Source organism: Oncorhynchus clarkii, chromosome 9 (genome assembly GCF_045791955.1).
Source record: "Oncorhynchus clarkii lewisi isolate Uvic-CL-2024 chromosome 9, UVic_Ocla_1.0, whole genome shotgun sequence".
Classification (NCBI taxonomy): domain Eukaryota; kingdom Metazoa; phylum Chordata; class Actinopteri; order Salmoniformes; family Salmonidae; genus Oncorhynchus; species Oncorhynchus clarkii.
This window is the reverse complement of record NC_092155.1, coordinates 20,786,817-20,808,711: the sequence shown is the minus strand read 5'-3', so window position 1 is coordinate 20,808,711 and position 21,895 is coordinate 20,786,817. Positions and strand designations below refer to the sequence as shown.

At 43.2% G+C, this 21,895-nt stretch overlaps 1 protein-coding gene and 1 pseudogene across 2 annotated transcripts in view; both read right to left on the bottom strand.

Moving 5' to 3' along the window:
* Positions 1–4: 4 nt before the first annotated feature.
* Positions 5–12,740, bottom strand: LOC139417509 (NADH dehydrogenase [ubiquinone] iron-sulfur protein 2, mitochondrial-like; annotated as a pseudogene).
* A 2,528-nt stretch (positions 12,741–15,268) lies between these two features.
* LOC139416068 (kin of IRRE-like protein 1) overlaps positions 15,269–21,895 on the bottom strand; it is a 35,391-nt gene continuing 28,764 nt past the window's right edge. Inside the window, exons 8-15 of one of the 2 annotated variants that reach the window (XM_071164319.1) lie at positions 21,584–21,711; positions 19,909–20,035; positions 19,584–19,684; positions 18,302–18,518; positions 17,733–17,840; positions 17,011–17,138; positions 16,514–16,630; positions 15,269–16,402 (exon numbers count right to left, since the gene is read on the bottom strand). In XM_071164319.1, coding sequence (XP_071020420.1) covers positions 15,737–16,402; positions 16,514–16,630; positions 17,011–17,138; positions 17,733–17,840; positions 18,302–18,518; positions 19,584–19,684; positions 19,909–20,035; positions 21,584–21,711 — 1,592 coding nt within the window. In that variant the 3' untranslated portion in view covers positions 15,269–15,736. The remainder of the gene's footprint in view (positions 16,403–16,513; positions 16,631–17,010; positions 17,139–17,732; positions 17,841–18,301; positions 18,519–19,583; positions 19,685–19,908; positions 20,036–21,583; positions 21,712–21,895) is intronic. The other variant, XM_071164320.1, reaches the window with a different exon arrangement.

Genomic DNA, 21,895 nt, shown 5'->3' with positions numbered 1-21,895 from the left:
GTATATTTCTATTTCAAGAGACTAACCATGAGAAAATTACACCATTTGACAGATCAGTAAAAATAGTTATTAGGTTTATCATTGAAGTGTTACAGTTTACGAGTTTGTCACTACAGATCATATAAATAATACACTATGTGAGGATACGGACAGAGCCTTCATCTGACAGATTGTGAAGACCGAAAGGGGAGAAATCCTCTTCAGAGGGGAACCATTGTTATCAACACAACAGTCTTTTGTTTTAACTTAACAGTCAACTTCTCCAAACACAATGTCCTGGGTTCCTGTCACAAGTTTGTTTAAACTCAATCATACATTAACCATAAATATTTGAACAGGAATTACACAAATAGAATTGCTGTATGAGTTATAAGTATACTGATAATCAATGGTTTCACTGACAACGTAAGGGTCATGTTCAGCAAGGATACTTTTTGGGGAAACAGAGGGTTACTACATGAACTTGTCCTATGTAACAGATTTGTGTTTTTCCATTGCAACACATTTTGCTGCGATGTGCTCTACTGAACACGACCAAGTAGAAACATGTCTTACCAATAAGGGCCACCACATCAGCCAGCATGTGTCCATTAGCCATCATATCCAGGGCAGCCTGGGGAAGACATCACAAAACTATTAACCAACCCATTACAGTCTACAAGAGGGGAGGGGAAATGCTACTAAGCTATATGGAATTGTTTTAGAAGGTCACACCAAGGATCATTTTGCTATTTGATTTTGAATTTTAAGACCCCTTGAAGTATCAAAATAAAATATTTAAAAAAAATATTAGATGAAAAATATGGATTTGGCCTTACTGCCTTTAGCCCATATAAACGCATAGAATAACAAATTCACTACATGGAACAACAGATTTTATTTTTGCGGGGCGGGGGAACTAAAGGAAGTTTGTTCTGAAGTGTCTGTCCTGAAGTGTCTGTCCTATATCTGAGAGATATATAAAGTATAAGAAAGAACACACACATAAACATACACATGTTTAACCCCTTATTCTTTTGCACTAAACAGCCTCCATTATTTAAAACTGGTACTGGGGGACCTTCAGACAATTCTTGTGAGGCCTGTGGGTGTCCTAGAGCAAAACAACAGACATGTTGGGGAAAGTCTCACCTTTCCACAAATTAGTGTGTAGACCAAACGCAAAGGACAGAAGTTGGCAGATCATCTGTACCGACTTCAGACGAGTCCCAAGACGCTTGTGGGGGGGGGGGACTCACCAAAACTGAGAACACTATTGTGTTCGTGAGTCTCCTCTACCCATAAAGGGGTCATAATAGTTTTCTAGGCCAAACTGACAATTTCGCGATAAAGACCGATTTTTGGGATGTCTCATGGTCTGACAAACCTTGATGTTGCTTTGCCACCTTCCACCGCAGTTGCGGAAGGCCGACACGGTGGATTAAGATGCAACCCATGCAAAAACAGATCTCTCTACTTTAGACAGAATTTAACAGGGATTTGTTAAATTATGCTAATTCGATGTTAGCGGGGCAGGGACATAAGTAGCCTTGAGGAAGTAGTTTAACACATTGAATAATTAATAACTACATTGAACAATGCGGGGTGTGAAGTCTGTGTAAGTGTGTGAGTGTGCATGCGTAGTTTAAACTCCCGTACCAGATGAGCGAATCTTGGAGCTTTGATTTTGCAGCGGTTGGGCCTGCTGGAGCCGTCAGACACCAGATACACACCAAACTCTCTTTGAACGAGACAGGAGATTGCATTACACAACAGCCCCACCTAAAGCACATTACATTCAATGTCTTCATCTACCTACACAGGGACTACAGATTAGAATTAGCCGGCTGGTTAGATCTGGTACATTGTACCTGGCTGTCAAATACACGTAATATCTGCAATAAAGGACACAATATTGTGTTTGATCTATAGGCATCATATGACCTACAAAATGGACCAGGTGAAGGAGAATCTCACCATTAGTAATGGTAAACTGCACTTATCAAATAGCCTCAGTATTTGAGGATAGGTGAAATACAGAGAGCGTCTCAAATCCGTTATATCCATGACTGTCTGAGGAAGGGAGGGCTTACCTTGGGTGCTTCTACTGCCGTATATGTAGATCCGGGGGCACCTGGTAACCCTCTGTGTACAGCTTAAAGTGATGAATCAGAGACTCCATGGACATCTAACATGGGAACATAATTAAACCACCATTACAACTGATGTTAATGCTTATATAATAGACTCAATGTGCAACACTCCACCGTACACATAGAAATCAGGGCTTATAAAGTTTGACTATAGAGTAAAGCGGATATAGTCTGAGGATGATCTAAAATGTCCTAAAATAAAACCTTTTTTCCTGCAGTTTCCTTGGGTTTTTCGAAAGGCGCTTTAAATCCAATGCATTTTTATTCCAAATAAAATTTCAGCCATTAAATGAGTCTCACCTTCATCTCAGATCTCTTGGGCGGGGCCACCTTGGCGTCATCCACTTTGAACTCCTGCTGGCATCTTGTTGAGGGCCTCGATCACAATCCTGAGACTCTGCCTCATCTCCTCCACCCTGCACAGGTACCTGACCAACACCAAGGAGGAAAGGAAGGAGATGTAAAAAAAAAAAAAAAAAAAAAAAAAAAAAATCTGTCAATAAAATGTGATGAAAATATGAAATAACACATATGGAATCATGTAGTAACCAAAAAATGTGTTAAACAAATCAAAATATATTTTAGATTCTTCAAAGTAGACAACTTTTGCCTTGACAGCTTTGCACACTCATGGCACGCTCTCCACCAGCGTCACCTGGAATGCTATTCCAACAGTCTTGAAGGAGTTCCCACATATGCTGAGAACTTGTTGGCTGCTTTTCCTTCACTCTGCAGTCCAACTCATCCCAAACCATCTCAATTGGGTTGAGGTGGGGTGATTGTGGAGGCAAGGTCATCTGATGCTGCACTCCATCACTCTCCTTCTTGGTCAAATAGCCCTTACACAGCCTGGAGGTGTGTTTTGGGTCATAGTCCCACTAAGCACAAACCAAATGGGATGGCGTATCGCTGCAGAATGCTGTGGTAGCCATGCTGATTAAGTGTGCCTTCGATTCAAAAATAAAAAAATCTGTGTCACCAGCAAAGCACCCCCACATCTCCTCCTCCATGCTTCACAGTGGGAGCCAGACATGCGGAGATCATCCGTTCACCTACTCTGCGTATAACAAAGACAAGGCGGTTGGAACCATAAATCTCAAATTTGGACTCATCAGACCAAAGGACAGATTTCCACAGGTCTAATGTCCATTGCTCATGTTTCTTGGCCCAGGCAACTCTTCTTCTTATTGGTGTCCTTTAGTAGTGGTTTCTTTACAGCAATATCGACCATGAAGGCCTGATTCACGCAGTCTCCTCTGAACAGTTGATGTTGAGATGTGTCTGTTACTTGAACTCTGAAGCATTTATTTGGTATGCAATCCGAGGTGCAGTTAACTCTAATGAAATTATCCTATGCAGCAGAGGTAACTCAGGGTCTTCATTTCCTGTGGCGGTCCTCATGAGAGTCAGTTTCATCATAGTGCTTGATGGTTTTTGCAACTGCACTTTAAAGTTCTTGACATTTTCCAGATTGACTGTTCTTCACGCCCGACTAGCATCACCACCCTGGATGGTTCCGACCTAGAATATGTGGATATCTATAAGTACCTAGGTATCTGGCTAGACTGTAAACTCTCCTTCCAGACTCATATCAAACATCTCCAATCTAAAATCAAATCTAGAGTTGGCTTTCTATTCCGCAACAAAGCCTCCTTCACTCACGCCGACAAACTTACCCTAGTAAAACTGACTATCCTACCGATCCTTGACTTCGGCGATGTAATCTACAAAATAGCTTCCAATACTCTACTCAGAAAACTGGATGCAGTTTATCACAGTGCCATCTGTTTTGTTACTAAAGAACCTTATACCACCCACCACTGCGACCTGTATGCTCTAGTCGGCTGGTCCTCGCTACATATTCGTCGCCAGACCCACTGGCTCCAGGTCATCTACAAGTCCATGCTAGGTAAAGCTCCGCCTTATCTCAGTTCACTGGTCACGATGGCAACACCCACCCGTAGCACGTGCTCCAGCAGGAGTTGCTCACTGATCATCCCTAAAGCCAACACCTCATTTGGCCGCCTTTCCTTCAAGTTCTCTGCTGCCTGTGACTGGAACGAATTGCAAACATCGCTGAAGTTGGAGACTTTTATCTCCCTCACCAACTTTAAACATCTGCTATCTGAGCAGCTAATCGATCGCTGCACATAGTTAATCTGTAAATAGCCCACCCAATTTACCTACCTCATCCCCATTCTGTTTTAATTTATTTACTTTTCTGCTCTTTTGCACACCAGTATCTCTACCTGCACATGACCATCTGATCATTTATCACTCCAGGGTTAATCTGCTAAATTGTAATTATTCGCCTACCTCCTCATGCCTTTTGCACACAATGTATATAGACTATTTTTTTCTACTGTGTTATTGACTTGTTTATTGTTTACTCCATGTGTAACTCTGTGTTGTTGTCTGTTCACACTGCTATGCTTTATCTTGGCCAGGTTGCAGTTATAAATGAGAACTTGTTCTCAACTAGCCTCCCTGGTTAAATAAAGGTGAAATAAAAAAAAATAAAAAAGTAATGGACTGTCATTTCTCTTTGCTTATTTGAGCTGTTCGTGTCATAATATGGACTTGGTATTTGACCAAATAGGGCTATCTTCTGTATATCTCCCTACCTTGTCACAACACAACTGATTGGCTCAAACGCATTAAGGCAGGGGTGTCAAAGTCAAATGGACGGAGGGCCAAATAAAAAAATCAGCTACAAGACGAGGGCCGGACTGTTCGAATGTTCATTGAAAATTTTTTAAATGACGCATATAGTCTAGTGAACCTAATTGAACCTACTGAAAACCTAACAAATATATTACAATATGATCAGATAAATAAAGCAATATTTTCTTATGGCTCTGTCAGTAATCTTTAATTTTCAACAGACACAAAAGACAAATTTCCTTTATATAAATATCCCCATAACATGAACATTAAATGAAAGAAACCGGTATTCAAGGCACCATCAGTAGACTATATTTTCTATTTTAGCAAAAGTGGGCTAAATTTACTTCAAAGAAAAAACAATAATAGCAATTTTCTATCATCCACTCAACTGAAATATTTTTAAAATATAATTGGATTGAAATACAAAAAAATAAAGTGCAAAAATCTATTAATCAAAAACAACACTTTGTTTAAGGAGAAGTAACATGCAGTGAAAACAAATATTAAATTTTAACTTTTAAACTTGAACTGAGTAAAAACTCTAAATATGTGATTGCACAGTAATGTTCACTTGTTTGAGGTTGAGGGTGATACTTGGTGGTGTCCCATCTTTTCCACAAGTTCATCAATGTTCGGGGTAAGGCTCTGAGCTGAAGAAATCCTCAGAATTGAGTGGAGGTGTTCAGCAGTAAGTCGACTTCTGTGTGATGTTTTGTTCAGGTTCATCAAAGAAAACAGTTGTTCACACAGGTATGTGCTGCCAAACATAGACAACGTTTGAGCAGCCTGGATGCGCAGCTGGGGCATTGTGCCGGGGAGGAAACGGGCGAACTCCGCAGCACCCACTGCCGCATATTTTGCCCTCAGTGCATCATTGCATTGGAGGTCAATCAACTCCATTTGGAGGTTTGGTGGTGAGCTTTCCACGTCAACAGCAAATGGGTTACCGAGCAGTTCCAACCTGCTTTTTTGTGCTTCAAAGTCAGCAAATCGGCGTCGAAAGTCAGCGGCAAGCATACCTATTTTATCAGCCAACTGTGTGCTCGGGAACGCACTGGTAGAGAGCTTCTCTTTCATGGTCTGGCAGCTGGGAAAGTGGCTCAAATTTTCTTTCCGCATCTGCGTCTCCCACAGAGTCAGTTTGGTTTTAAATGCCTTCACTGTACTGTACATATCAGAGATGACACGATCCCGACCCTGCAGCTGCAAGTTTATTGCATTCAGATGACTCGTAATGTCACACAGAAAAGCCATTTCACACAGAAACATTTCGTCTCGGAGTTGTGTTGTGTCTTTCCCTTTGCTGTCCAAGAACAGACAAATCTCCTCACGAAGCTCGAAACATCTTTGAAGCACCTTTCCCTGGCTTAGCCATCGCACCTCTGTGTGATAAGGCAAATCACCATGCTCCGTTTCTAACTCCGTCAGAAATGCCTTGAACTGGCGGTGATTCAAACCTTTGGCTCTGATAAAGTTAACTGTGCGCGTGATGATGCTCATTACATGCTCCATTTTCAAGGCTTTACCGCACAACGCTTCCTGGTGTATGATACAATGATAAGCTGTCAGCTCACCTGTCGCGTTTTCCTCTTGCATCTTTTCCCGTATCTTCGCCACCAGTCCGCTCCTGTGTCCACACATCGCAGGTGCTCCGTCGGTTGTCAAACCCACGAGTTTTTCCCAAGGCAGCTCCATCTCATTTACACATCTTGACACCTCTTCATACAAATCATGCCCCGTAGTTGTGCCATGCATAGGACGTAAAGCCAAAAACTCCTCTGTCACGCTTAGGTTGGAGTCCACTCCGCGGATGAAAATTGACAACTGGGCAATGTCAGAAATGTCGGTGCTCTCATCCACAACCAAGGAATATGCAATAAAATCTTTTCCCTTTTTCACAAGCTGCTCTTTTAGATTGATGGACAACTGGTCTACTCTCTCGGCAATGGTGTTTCTGCTCAGACTCACATTTAAAAAGAGTTGCCTTTTTTCTGGGCAAACTTCGTCACAAACTTTAATCATGCAGTTTTTGATGAAATCCCCCTCCGTAAATGGCCGGGCTGATTTAGCGATCTCTTCTGCCAAAATAAAACTGGCCTTGACAGCAGCCTGGCCTTGTGATTTGGCTTTTTTGAACAGAGCCTGTCGAGATTTGAGGCCTCGTTTTAATTCCTCTGCCTTTTGTAGCCTTTGTTCCATGTCCATATTCTTGTTTTTGTCCGCGTGTTTCGTTTCATAATGTCGTCTCAGATTATACTCTTTCAGTACCGCCACACTTTCTCCACACAGAAGACACACAGGTTTTCCAGCTACCTTCGTGAACATATACTCCGACTCCCACCTTGTTTGAAACCCCCGGTTCTCAGTATCCACCTTCCGTTTTGCCATTTTTGATGGGTATCTGAAAGTTAATTTTACTGTGATGCTGACGACTGCTGTGCCAATAAATATTGAAATGAAGCAGCCTACTGCTCGGTGCGTCACCTTTGCATTGTGGGAAATGTAGTATTGGTGCGTGTAAAAGATCTGCGGGCTGCCGGCTTGCTGCGGGCCGGTTCTAATAATAAATCAAGATCATCCCAGGGGCCGTAAAAAACCTTCTTGCGGGCCGGATGTGGCCCGCGGGCCTTGACTCTGACATATGTGCATTAAGGAAACAAATTCCACAAATTAACAAGGCACATCTGTAAATTTAAATGCAATTCAGTGCCTACCTCATGAAGCTGGTTGAGAGATTGCCAAGAGTGTGTAAAGCTGTCATCAAGGCAAAGGGTGGCTACTTTGAAGAATCTCAAATATAATGTATATATAAAAAATATATATTTTGATTAACACTTTTTTGGTTACTACATGAATCCACGTTGTTATTTCATAGTTTTATATCTTCACAATACTTAGACAGCAGCATACCACCCTGCAATCTACTGCTGGCTAGCTTCTGAACCTAAGCAGGGTTGGTCCTAGTTGGTCTCTGGATGGGAGTCCAAATGCTGCTGGAAGTGGTGTTAGAGGGCCAGTAGGAGGCACTATTTCTTCTGGTCTACAAAAACATCCCAATGCCACAGGGCAGTGATTGGGGACATTGCCCTGTGTAGGGTGCCGTCTTTCAGATGGGATGTTAAACGGGTCCTGACTCTCTGTGGTCACTAAAGATCCCATGGCACTAATTGTAAGAGTAGGGGTGTTAACCCTGGTGTCCTGACTAAATTCCCAATCTCATACCTAATCATCCCCAGCTTACAATTGGCTCATTCATCCCTGTAACTATTCCCCAGGTTGTTGCTGTAAATGAGAATGTTTTCAGTCAACTTAGCGGGTTAAAAGAACAGGCTGACATAGAGGATAATATGAGTTACCTGTCATAGCAGTCTCCCTTGTTGCCAATGGGGATGTCAAACTCCACCTCGTCATACTTGTCATAGGGCTGAGACTTCCTCAGGTCCCACTTGATGCCTGAACCCCTCAGCATCACACCACTGACAGACAAGCAGAGTTAGTTACAGATGTCATTAGGTTTTCAACTGTTTGAGAGTAAGAGAGTGGATATTGCCACACACTACCATTCAAAAGTTTGGGGTCACTTAGAAATGTCCTTGATTTCCATTGGCCACTGCCTAGAAGGCAGCTTCATTAAATAGTACCCGCAAAACACCAGTCTCAACGTGAAGAGGCGACTCCAGGATGTTTGCCTTCTAGGCAGAGTTCCTCTGTCCACTGTGTGTTCTTTTGCCCATCTTGATCTTTTATTGGCCAGTCTGAGATATGGCTTTTTCTTTGCAATCCCGGAGTCACCTCTTCACTGTTGACGTTGAGACGGGTGTTTTGCAGGTACTATTTAATGAAGCTGCCAGTTGAGGACTTATGAGGCGCCTGTTTCTCAAACTATTGCTTCTTTAAAATCAGCACAACAAACTTGGATTAGCTAACAACGTGCCGGCTGCTGATAGCGGCCATCTGTACACCTATGTAGATAACCCATTAAAAATCAACCGTTTCCAGCAAAAAATAGTAATTTACAACATTAACGTCTACACTGTATTTCTGATCAATTTGATGTTATTTTAATGGACAAAAAAATTGCTTTTCTTTAAAAAACAAGGAAATTCCTAAGTGCCCCCAAACTTTTGAATGGTAGTGTAGAGAGAGATATATAAATACACACACACACACACATATATATATTTGCCTCAGCTAAAGCCATAGTTGAGTGCGTCCTCAGCAGACAACCCCAAAGTCCACAGTTTGGTTCTTCCAGATACGGTTGTTGGTCAACATCTCCTCCACCTCGTCTATTCTGATGGAAAAGTTCTTGCACCATTCGTAGATGTCATCCATTAGCCCCAGTGGCATGTCCTGGAACAAACAGATAACACAATCTTTGTTTTATAGCCACCATTACATCACATTCATTGAATCCATAGCTGTAGGGTAAAGTTTCCCCTAGATGCTGATCTTGGGTCAGTTTTGCGTTACGGTTAAGGTTAAGATTGGGGGAGAGGATGCTGATCCTAGATTTGGACCTAGGGGAGCCGTCACCTGGTGTACTCCTCCAGGTCTGACGTAGGCTGCATGCATCCTGGCCCCTGAGACACGCTCATAGAACTCAAACATCTAGAAGGATAGAGACAAGAAAGAACATCCTTAAAAAAAACATACCTGTGAATGAACTCAAAATGGCTTCTACAGCAAACCTTTATTTACACAAGTCAATTAATATCAAATTCTTATTAACAATGACAAACTGTGCCCTATCACCTCAAAGGTCATACACTAGTCTACCCAGTGCCCTCACCTTTTCCCTCTCCTCAAACATCCAGAAGAAAGGGGTCATGGCTCCGATGTCCAGGGCGCGCGTGGTGATGGCCATGATGTGGTTCATGATACGAGTCAGCTCTCCGAAAATAACTACAACACAGAAAAACACACTGAAAATGCATACTTACTTCACTACTGCTGCCCCTCTTCTGCCTGTGTGAAGATTGCATTCCATGACAGGCCACATTCCCTCTGTGCATCCATGTTGACTGTTGAACTTGAATATCCATGTTGACTGCGATCTACTGCCCCCTAGTGACCTTGTATAAAATGGCAAATTGGTCCAGATGATCTTACAAGGTTATGCTTCTCACTCTTGTTACTGTCGTGCTGGTAAAGGAGGGAGGTGCAGCACTTTTCTAACTGCAAATGTTTATCCCTGATTCAAAATGTACCCTCATCTCTAAGCCTAAATTAAGGGCAAAAAGCTTATATACTTGGCTCGATTATTAGGGATTCACTCGAAACCAAAATGGCAGCAAACCATCTGAAATAGGAAACCCATTTTATGTTGCAAAACATTTTGCAACGGTGTGCACTAATGAATACCTGACATAGTGGTACGTTTTTCCTTTCTGGCATGGTCATCTAGCAGCACCTAGTCTCACCTCTGATCCACTGTGCACGGGGTGGGGCCTGGATGTTGAGCAGCTTCTCCACGGCCAGAGAGTAGGCCTGCTCGTTACACATCATGGATACGTAGTCCAGCCTGTCAAAGTAGGGCAGCGCCTAAAGTGCACACACATCAATGCAATTCCTCCAATAAAAGCATGCCTGATACAGAAGAGTCTAAACATGCATCATGTACATTACAAGCCAGGACACACTGATGCAAGTTACTTTCAGCCAATTTTCATATCCGCTGCGCATACCTTACTGTCTCTAGGTGTGCTACAACAGGGTAGCAACTACATACTGCAGGTAGGTCTTGTACTCGATGAGTTTCTCTGTGCCGCGGTGCAGCAGGCCCACATGGGGATCACACTTCTTCACCGACTCCCCGCTGATGTCAAGCACCAGACGCAGCACGCCGTGGGCAGCGGGGTGCTGGGGCCCAAAGTTAATGGTGTGGTTAGACACCTTCTCCATAGGAGCATCTTTATCTGTAGAGAGAAAGAGTGGTTGAGAGAAGAGTCAGCAACTCTTGGAGGAGAGTGGAAGTTGATAAGAAAGATTATTGTTAAAAAGTAAAACCAATGCGTTTCAGCTCTTGGCCTTCATCAGGGATTTGCAGATTGAGAGGTTGCAGAGGGGCTAGTTGGTTTGGAATTCATGCATACGAGTTGAGATAAAGCTATATGTAGAACGACTATGATAAAGTCACAGCGTATGACATGGAATGACTAAATCTATAATAAAGTGATCAAGTCACAGGCTGTGTTTAGAAACCACTGACAACCACTTTGACTAAGTGCAAATGGTTCAATGAAATAGGAGGCAATAAAATACAACTACCATACATATCAATATTTGGTCTCTACCTAAATAACTAGCCTATTCATAGGGGCATACCATTCCATGGTGGGGGGACCCATTTCTCAGTGATGGCGCTGGGATACATCACCGCCCCGGCATACTGCTCCGTCCACTCCACATCTGGCTGCCATTGTTTCTGTCTAGAAGAAAAGAACAAGCAACCATGATGTGTCAATAGGGAATCAGTACTGTTTCTAAGGCACAGTGTGGATGTTGTTTAGCCAGTGTCTAACCTACAAAGGCTCTTGAGGTAAGCCAACTCAGTCTTGAGCAACCACAAGTGCCAAGGAAACACCTCGTAATGATGACAGGGTTGGGCATTATTACGCTCTAGGTCAGCCAAAACAGACAGGTCACTAATCACATTTCACACAGCAGGGTCCATAGCCTAATTGTCAAGGCACAAACGTATGAAACATACTCCCTGCTGGCTCTCCCCCCTTGAAAAGCCTGAACTGTTTCAAGTTACTGTCTTACACGTATTGATGTTTGACTCTGAAGTGTTGTTGACCTCAATGATGTAAATGGAACTTCACATAACTTCACCTAAGTAGCTAACGTTAGCTAAACGTGTTGTTGTTGAGTAACGTTAGCTAACTAGAACAAGTCAAGGTGGACAGCTAGCTAGCCTGGAATTCAGACCGGTTTGGTGCCAACATTCCAATCCTTGTGCAATGTTTTTCAGACGACAGTGAAAAGAACGCATTTCATTTGCTTCAGCACATTAACAAATTGTTAGGTATTATGCTAGCTAATTAGTTCACTAGCAAGATGACAAGCCGGTCACGAATGTGCTGCTATTAACTCAACATCCACATGATTCGGCTAAATAGCGGACTTGAACTCCACGGTGAAGGAAGCTCAAGTAGATAACAGGTTGGCTAGATAACTACAGTAACACGCAGCCAAACTTTCAAGCTGTTTAACGTTACAGCAACTATACAACAGTCACGTTTGACATAACATAAGAAACTTAGATCTAGATGTAGGGCGGGCTGTTAAGTCTGACCGAAAAAACAAAACGCTGTTATATGGTGAACAGGTAAGCCCTATGGACTCATTTTCTAGCTTGCTAATACTAGCGTTAGCTAAAGTAGTGGTTATGTGACAGTATTTTTTTTTGTATCCCTAAACGACTTATTTGGATATCATTAACAAGTTAAATTATTATTGTATTTATCAAAAATGTAACATCTCACCTATTTAGCAGGACAGTGCAACCAGGGCTGACCATATTACTATTTAAAATACATTTTGTTGAAGGACGTCCAAGTTTGCTAAGCGACCTCAATTACTGTCCCCGCCATCTTGGCGGTCATCCTCTGTGGAATGTAAAGCCGACTACAACCCCAAAAGGTGCATTACCGCCACCAATTGGACAGAGTAAAAAAAGTACAAATAAAACCCATACTTTATAGAAAAAACTTAATCCACCAAAAATAAAACAATAAAAACCACACTGACAAAACCAAAACACGTACATGTATTTATCCCTTCCTTCCTTCAAATCTCAATTCTCAAGCTCTATGACCTGAGAGGGAGGTACTCCGCCAAGAAGTCTTTCAGTCCCATGAACCATTCCGCCTCATCCACAATAATATCTATTTTCTTGGATTTCCTCTCCACTTTGGCAGTGCCATTAATCACCATAGTTAAATTCCTAGGAAGTTTCCAATCTCCTCAAAAGTATCTCTGGCTGTGCAGTCGGCAACAATGATTTTCTTATTTTTTTGGTTTGGGAAGCAAAGATGACAGAGTTATGTTACTGCCACCTATCGTACTGAAATATAATGGAAGTTAAGTTGGCGCTAGAAAAATTGTGTGACAACACTCCATAAGAATTTTTATGATAGTGGAAAGAAGTTAAAATTGTTAGTGTTGAAAATTTGACGCTAGTGTATTGTAGAAGTAGGATAGAAGCCTTTAGTTGAATAGTAACAGTAGAAATAGTGAATACAGTGGTAGTGGAAATAGTCAAGTGACTGTTGCCATGTAGCAGTGTTGTTGTGCTTTTTCACATGTATATAATATAATTATTAGTACAATTAATGGGTACCGATAAAAGGCTGTCAAATGATTTAAAATCATTAGTAAAGTTAATTGTATTGATTTGCTGTGATTAATCGCATTTTCAGACATTGTTCAAATTTGGCTCTAATTAAAGATGTTTCCATTTATTTAGTTTTTTTATATTACATTGTGTTGTAGGTAATAATATATGTTGACTGTAGGGGAAAACAAAATAAACTGTATTCTCTGAATTGGAAGTTATCCCATTCCCCTGAAAGCATCACACAATATGGTTAATTTTATAAAAAACAGTGCTTTTTATTTCTGTAATACTGTGGAAAAATAATTACATACCATTTTTAAAAAATATTGGAGATAATGAACTTAAAAAATGAAAATGTGATTTTTGTTGTACATCTTTTGAACAGTTTTTCTCTGCTACGTTGAACAGTACAATAAGATAAACATTGTATTTCTAAATTCAAAGACACAATAATACAGGATACAGTCCTACCAGAGGTATACAAGTATTGGAACAGGATTGCGAAGAGAAATGATATGGACAGATTAATGCAGCGTTTTCCAAACTCGGTCCTCGGGACCCCAAAGGGGGCACGTTTTGGTTTTTGCACCTAACACTACACAGCTGATTCAAATAATCAAAGCTTGATGATGAGTTGGTTATTTGAATCAGTTGTGTAGTACTAGGGCAAAAACCCAAACATCCGCCCCAGGACCGAGTTTGGGAAATGCTGTATTACTAAAACACTCACACACATAAACACATACAGACATACACACACGCATACAATATTCACACACACACGCAGGTAGAGTACGGTATGTCTATGTGTTACATACACACACAGCCATTCACACATCTATACAAACACTGTACAAATAGATGTGCACACACACACACACACACACACACACACACTCTCTCTATCTCCCTTTTGCTCATTCTTTCTTTCACCCATACACATTCACACAATCACACACCACTATATGTCGATACTGTAGAAAAACCTTCATTGCCCCTTTCTATACACATTCTCCGCAGGCCTCGTCATCATGGCTGATTGTGTATGAGTAATGAAAGCGTTTATCACATGTTCCCTAAGGCCACTCTGTTCTAAACCTCTGTACACACCATCTCACTAGCCATGGTCCCAGCTCTGTTTGTTCGCAAGTGTGACAATGACCACAGGAGTAGGCAAGACAGCACAAATAGACCTGGGACCAGGCTACCACATCACCTCTTTCTATTTCAGCAGGGGGCACCAGGCTGAGGCTTATAGCCTGGATCCAAGCTGAATTTGCTATGTTTCATCATATCAATGATGCAGTATATTCATATAAATGGTGTAACAAAGCGATTTCAGTTTGGATCCCAGGCTACCAGGCTTATAGTTCCATATGCCCGGAACTGCCTCAATACCTAAACCCTTGGTAGGCCTAGCAACACACAACACCTGCCAATATAAGGACCTCCTGCATGCTATCTACTGCATAAATGCTTGTAACCCAAGATTTACATAAAAATAAAGAGCAACATGGACACTTGGTAAAAAGGTTCCTGTATATACTCCCCCTTCCTGAATTCTGCCAGTCATCATGGCTGACAGAAACAGGTCCACAAATACTTCTTCATGTTTCTCTTTGTTTGTTGGGGTGAATATCACCCAAACAAATACTAAACCCTCTCAAGTTAGAACATTTTGGTCCACAGACACCTCCTTCACAGAAATATGACAAAAATAATTCAGTAAAATGTTAAAAAATAGAATACAAAGCTCTAGTTTGTTGGTGTGCAAATAAAAACAGACATATATAATACAGCTATAGATATAGATAACGGATGTCTAAGCAATGAATACTGTTTGTAATGCAGTGCAAAACGTACCATGGCCCCACTAACCAGCACCAATGGCGCCAATGAAGTAAAGCATTCTGGGATATATATGTGCTCTAAGATCACTGTATAAAACAACAACCAGCTAAAACAAAATGGCAGACAGTCATTACTCCTCATTGGTTGAGGTTTCTCCCGCCCAACGAACGAGCGAAGGTACCATATTTGATGGTCAATTTCTCCATGATATGCCTTACTTTAATATTTGGCAATCGTATATGGAATAAATTGCCTGTAACACCCCCCCCCCCCCCCCCTCTCGTCACTCATTACAGTCTAAATTCATAGCACTTCTGCTATTCATTTGGACAATTAAGATCTAAAGATCTCTTGTTCTCTCTAGTCCTATTTTCTCTGGTCTTGATTGTGACTTTGCTTTCTGCTCTTTCAGAGCGAAGAATTGAACACTGGGAGTGTTGGAATTCTGATTACAAGGAATTCCCCTCTGTCTCATTGGGATACTCTCTATTTTCCACTGATCTGGACTATCTCTCTTTCTCATACCCTCCCTGTCTCGTGGGCAAATCCTAACTCCTGTGTGTGTGTGTGTGTGTGTGTGTGTGTGTGTGTCTGTCTGCATGTGTGTCTCAGTGTGTGTGTGTCTGTGTACGCTCAAGTGTGTTTGTGTGTGTATGTTTGAGAATGTGAATGTGTGTGTGCGTCTGAGTGACAGTGTGTATGAGAATGCACCCTCACCCTCTACGTGAGAATGAACTGTATCTCACACATGTGTCTGCATCCTCTGTGTGTGCCCTCTGTGGCCGTAGTCAGAATGCTGCGAGGTATAGGAGAAGCGGGTCGAGCTTCCATACTTCCCCAGTCCAGTCTCTGACCCTGACGGAGCTGCCCCAGGCCCCACCCCCACACCAGGCCCCACCCCTGGCACAGGGCCCACCCCCGGCCCCACCCCGTACATCTCATAGGACGGACCGACTTCCAAGGGAGCCAGAGTGGGCGGGGCGAATCCCATGCGGTAGGGGGTATAGGGGTGAGAGGGATAGCCGTAGTTGTCGTATGCCAGTTGAGAGGAGTCCAACAGGCTGCAGTCCCCAGGGAAGTCGCTGGTCTGCGGCGGGGGGTTGGGAGGGGGCGGCTGGCTCTGCCCAGCCCGGGTGAATGTGTTAAACTGAGCATAGCTGTTATGGGACAGTCTGGAGGGGGGACGGGGGTCGTAGCAGCTGGGGCGGCCAGGGGTGTTGAGGGGCCCTGGGCCTGGAGGGCCTCCTCCGCTGGCCGTGGCCCCTGATCCTCCAACACTGCTGCTTATGGAGGCAGCGCCCCCTGGGGTGTTGGAGGGCCGGTAGTCGGAGTAGTGCATGGAGCGGGAGGCGGGACGGCCCTCGTCGTGGGTGGAGGCTCGCACGTTGTAGTAGCCGTTGGTGGGATCCTGGAGAAAGAGAAGAAGACATATTGTAGCTAAGGTGTGTGTGGGTGTCCGTGTGAATGTGTGCGTGGGTGCGTACGTGGGCGCGTGTGTGTTTGTGTGTGATGAGATCACCTTAAGGTCGTACTCCTGGCGTGTGTCTAGAGTGTCGCTGCGTAGGTCCTGTTTCAGTTCTATATCGTCTTTAAAGGGCTGAGAGGAGGGAGAGAAGGACACAGAAGAGGGCAGAAACTAAACCATCAAACAACGAAAAAACAACAAAGGTGGGGAGGAATCCAACATAAGAGGGGGACCAAAGCAGAAGAAAAAGAGAAAAGGAAGAGAAAGTGACAGATCTAAATTAAAGTTGAAAAAGGGTCATCATAAGTGTTAAAAATGTGAGTATTGTGATTGAAAAGATAGAACAGCAAAAGTTGATACAATTGAGAGGTCAAAATAATTTGTGCATTTCTCCTAAGAGGTTGGTTGTGTAACGTGAGAGCTTCCGAGTTCAGGCATCGTTGGAATGATTGAATAAACTTTATTGATCCCCTGAGGGGAAACTTGGGTAACATAAACCAAAGGTAGGAAAGTTCAAGGCAACCTGCTGTCCCGTTGTCATGGCAACTCACCGAGTACATGGCCTTGACCATGCGTGATGCCGTGGAAACACTGCCGGAGTCCTCCTCCAGACTGTGGGTCTCCTTGTTTATTGTCTCTACCTTGATGTCTGGCTTACCCAGCGTGACCCCGCGACGACCTGGAAGCACGGCACAACAGCACAGCACACAGTTGAATACTGCTGGATATGTCAGGGTATATTGATTTAGATAGATACAATATGTATACCGTATGTATACGTGCATGTAGGTTATGCAAATAATGGGTTCATATATTGATATCAAATCAAAAATGTAATCAAATTGTATTTGACACATACGCCTAATACAACAGGTGTAGATCTTACTGTGAAATGCTTACTTACAAGGCCTTAACCAACAATGCAGTTCAGAAAATATTAACTAAATATACTAAAGTAAAAAATCAATAAAAATAGTAACACAATAAAATAACAATAACGAGGGTAACCATCAAACAACGAAAAAACAACAAAGGTGGGGAGGAATCCAACATAAGAGGGGGACCAAAGCAGAAGAAAAAGAGAAAAGGAAGAGAAAGTGACAGATCTAAATAACACGGCTCTATACAGGGGGTACCGGTACTGAGATAATGTGTGGGGGTACAGGGTAGATATCTCAAGACAGGTGTATGGTGTTTTTAGGGCATGGGCATCTGAAACATGTATTGGTGTGTGTTTGATACTTTATAGATGGTTTGACTGTGTGTCACTCACTGCCTTTGTGCTGCCGGTAGAAGATGAGCACCAGGACTAGTAAACACAGGAACAGCAGGATGGTGCAGCCAACAGTCCCTCCTGCTATTATACCCACTGGGACCTCCTCTGAGAGAGGGAAGAGAGGAGAGAGGAATGAAGGGAGAGAAGAATGGGGAGATCGAGAGGGGGGGTAGAGAGGAGGGAGCAAGGAAAGGGGGAGGGAAAGAGACAGAGAGAATGGGGGGAGGAGAGATAGAGGAACGGAGAGAGAGAAGGAGGGAGCGAGATAGAGGAAGGGAGAGAGAGAAGGAGAGAGAGAAACAGTATTCAACACACTACAACATGCAGATTCAGCTAAAACATTGTAAAAGAGCAGGCATGAGTATATATGGTGGTTATTGTTTTTGTTGTATCAAGTTAGGAGAATGAATATAATGGTGATGTATATAATGGTGGTGAATATAATGGTGATGTATATAATGGTGGTGAATATAATGGTGGTGAATATAATGGTGGTGAATATAATTGTGGTGAATATAATGGTGGTTATTGTTGTTGCTGTTGTGGCTGTTTGTCTCTGGTCATACCAGTCTCCTCCAGGGTGATGATCATGGTCCCGGGTCCGAAGGCGTTCCAGGCAGTACAGTTGTAGGTGGACAGGAAGTCAGCCTCCATGACGTTGTTGATGGTGAGGGTGGAGAGGACAGCCCCTCCCTCAGACAGAGGTTTACTCTGCTCCACCGTGTACCTCTCCAACAGAGTCCCCTTCTCCTTCTCCCACACGTTCTCTTTCCACGCCCACACCTGAAACACAGACAGGCAGGCAGGCAGGCAGACAGACAGACAGACAGACAGACAGACAGACAGACAGACAGACGCACACAGAATGAGATTCACACACTACCAACAGCAACTGTTCCAAGCATCTCTATCTCTTTATCCTTGGACTATAGAGTAACACGTAGTGGTTTTAGAGCTGGTGAGAATCTTACACACTTCAGCAACTTCTAACCCGCTAAAAACTATTATTCACACTGAAGTATGAAAGAGTATTTAAAAATGCATGAGGCCACATGTTCCTGTAATCTACCATTTATTCTGAAAAACAGGAAACTCTGGTGGAGGCATTTACCGGGACAACTGTTCCAGTCCTTCATATTTTATAACCGCTTTTCTGTCCCTGCATTAAGGACGCACAGTAAGCTGCTGCATCAGAGAGAATCAAACTCACAAGGCTTAGAGAGGAGAGGAGAGACCAACTACACACATACTGTGTCACAAATAGAACCTTATTCCCTGTACAGTGCACTACTTTTGACCAGGGCACATAGGGTGCACTATGTAGGGAGAAGGGTGCCATTTCAGATGCAGCCACTGCCTGAGAGCATCCGGACCAGAGAGACGAGTGGAGGAGAGGAGATATCAGCTGGTTTCAGACACTGACCGGCTGCACTAGAAGTGTCCCTCGACTAGAAATCTTGTTTCCTTGGTGGGTCTCAGGACAATTCGTAAAGATTTTGGCGGCTGCCATAAAACAGAAAGAGATTGGGAACCGCTGCTAGAGTGTCGACCATGTCAGTCTCATGACGATAAAGTAATCCCACAACGAAAATGTACAGGTGGCAATCCCACGACGATAATGTATAGGTGGTAATCTCATGACGATAACGTATAGGCGGTAATCTCATGGCGATAATGCATAGGCAGTAATCTCATGGCGATAACGTATAGGTGGTAATCTCATGACGATAATGTACAGGTGGCAATCCCACGACGATAATGTATAGGTGGTAATCTCATGGCGATAACGTATAGGTGGTCATGTAAAAGCTTGCAGTAGAGTTTGTACAGTATCGACTGTCAACTTACAATCTTGTCCGGTGGAGGTGTGCTGGCAATGTAGCATTTGACCTCTCCTCTCTCCCCCCTCACCGCATACTGGACGGGCTCACTGGAGATGATGGGGGGACCTGGATAGGAAGAGATAAACAGAGTGAGCGTGAGAATGAGTGAGGGGTGGTACATTCCGCTCCATGTATAAACGAGAATAAATACTACACCAAGGAATAGTTTGAAATAAAAGTTGCACCCTCCGGTCTTCATAGCAGTATTAAAGCCTACATCCAATCATCACACTCATTTGAACCATAAACTCAAGCTCATCTATTCTTGTGTGATGTGTGGTGTTCATTACCGTTGACAGTGAGCGTGACCTCTGTCTCTCCCACTCCGATCCTGGGGACGATGGCCTTACACACGTACTGCCCAGCGTCCGCCTGGCTCACTGACTTCAGGAACAGCTGGTTGTTATTACTAAGCACCTACACACGGGATGGAGAGAGAGAGGAACAAACAGAGAGTCAGGAACAAACAGAGAGAGAGGAACAAACAGAGAGTCAGGAACAAACAGAGAGAGAGGAACAAACAGAGAAAGAGGAACAAACAGAGAGAGAGGAACAAACAGAGTCAGGAACAAACAGAGAGAGAGAGGAACAAACAGAGAGAGAGGAACAAACAGAGAGAGAGGAACAAACATAGAGTCAAGAATAAACAGAGTCAGGAACAAACAGAGAGAGAGGAACAAACAGAGAGAGAGGAACAAACAGAGAGAGAGGAACAAACATAGAGTCAAGAACAAACAGAGAGAGAGAGGAACAAACAGAGAGAGAGGAACAAACATAGAGAGAGGAACAAACATAGAGAGAGTAACACACAGAGAGAGAGGAACAAACAGAGAGTCAGGAACAAACAGAGAGAGAGGAACAAACAGAGAGAGAGGAACAAACAGAGAGAGAGGAACAAACAGAGTGAGAGGAACAAACAGAGAGAGAGGAACAAACAGAGAGAGAGGAACAAACAGTGAGAGAGGAACAAACAGGGTGAGGAACAAACAGAGAGAGAGGAACAAACAGAGAGAGAGGAACAAACAGAGAGAGAGGAACAAACAGAGCGAGAGGAACAAACAGAGCGAGAGGAACAAACAGAGAGAGAGGAACAAACAGAGAGAGAGGAACAAACAGAGTGAGGAACAAACAGAGAGAGAGGAACAAACAGAGAGAGAGGAACAAACAGAGAGAGGAACAAACAGAGAGAGAGGAACAAACAGAGAGAGGAACACACAGAGAGAGAGGAACAAACAGAGAGAGAGGAACAAACAGAGAGAGAGGAACAAACAGAGAGAGAGGAACAAACAGAGAGAGAAGAACTAACAGAGAGAGAGGAACAAACAGAGAGAGAGGAACAAACAGAGAGAGGAACAAACAGAGTCAGGAACAAACAGAGAGAGAGGAACAAACAGAGAGAGAGGAACAAACAGAGAGAGAGGAACAAACAGAAAGAGAGGAACAAACAGAGAGAGAAGAACTAACAGAGAGAGAGGAACAAACAGAGAGAGAGGAACAAACAGAGAGAGGAACAAACAGAGTCAGGAACAAACAGAGAGAACGATGTGGACAGAAGAAAGGGGGAGTGCGATGATGTGGCCAGATGCCGTTCTACTTTTTTAGATATTAAAAGAGAAAGACTTGAGAAAGAAAGACATGAGAGATAAGAAGAAAGGAGACAGACAAAGGATAGACAAGAAAGGCGGGACGGGATGGTTGTTGTTATTGAGGACCTACACAACGAGAGAGAAAAAGAGAGATGGACAGAGAAGGAATGCAAAAGAGAATAAAATAGAGGTGAAGTAGTGGGAAAGACAAATGGAAGAGAGGAGCGAGGGAGCATCAGGAAAAAGCCAGGAGAAAGAGACGGACAGAGCAGGGGGGGCGAAAGAGAATAGAGAGACTGAGAGAGACAGAAGGATATAAAAGAAAGGGAGTCTATAAAGATAAAGAGAGCGACAGAAGGAAGAGAGAACTGGTCCTCACCATATTGGAGCCCTTCTTGGTCCAGGTAAGTGTTAGAGGAGGGTTGCCGGCCCATTTGCAGTTCAGAGTGACATCAGAGTCTATGTCCACTGTCACTGGCCTGGGCTCCACTACCAGAATAGGACCAACTGGGGAGAGGGGGGGAGGGAGAGAGAGAGAGAGAGAGAGAGGGGGGACTTTTATTTAACCAGGTCAGCTACTGATAACAAAGTCAAATACAGTACAAAAATGACCACGTAAAGAGAAATGAAAGACAGACAGACAGACAGACAGACAGACAGACAGACAGAGAGAGAGACAGACAGACAGACA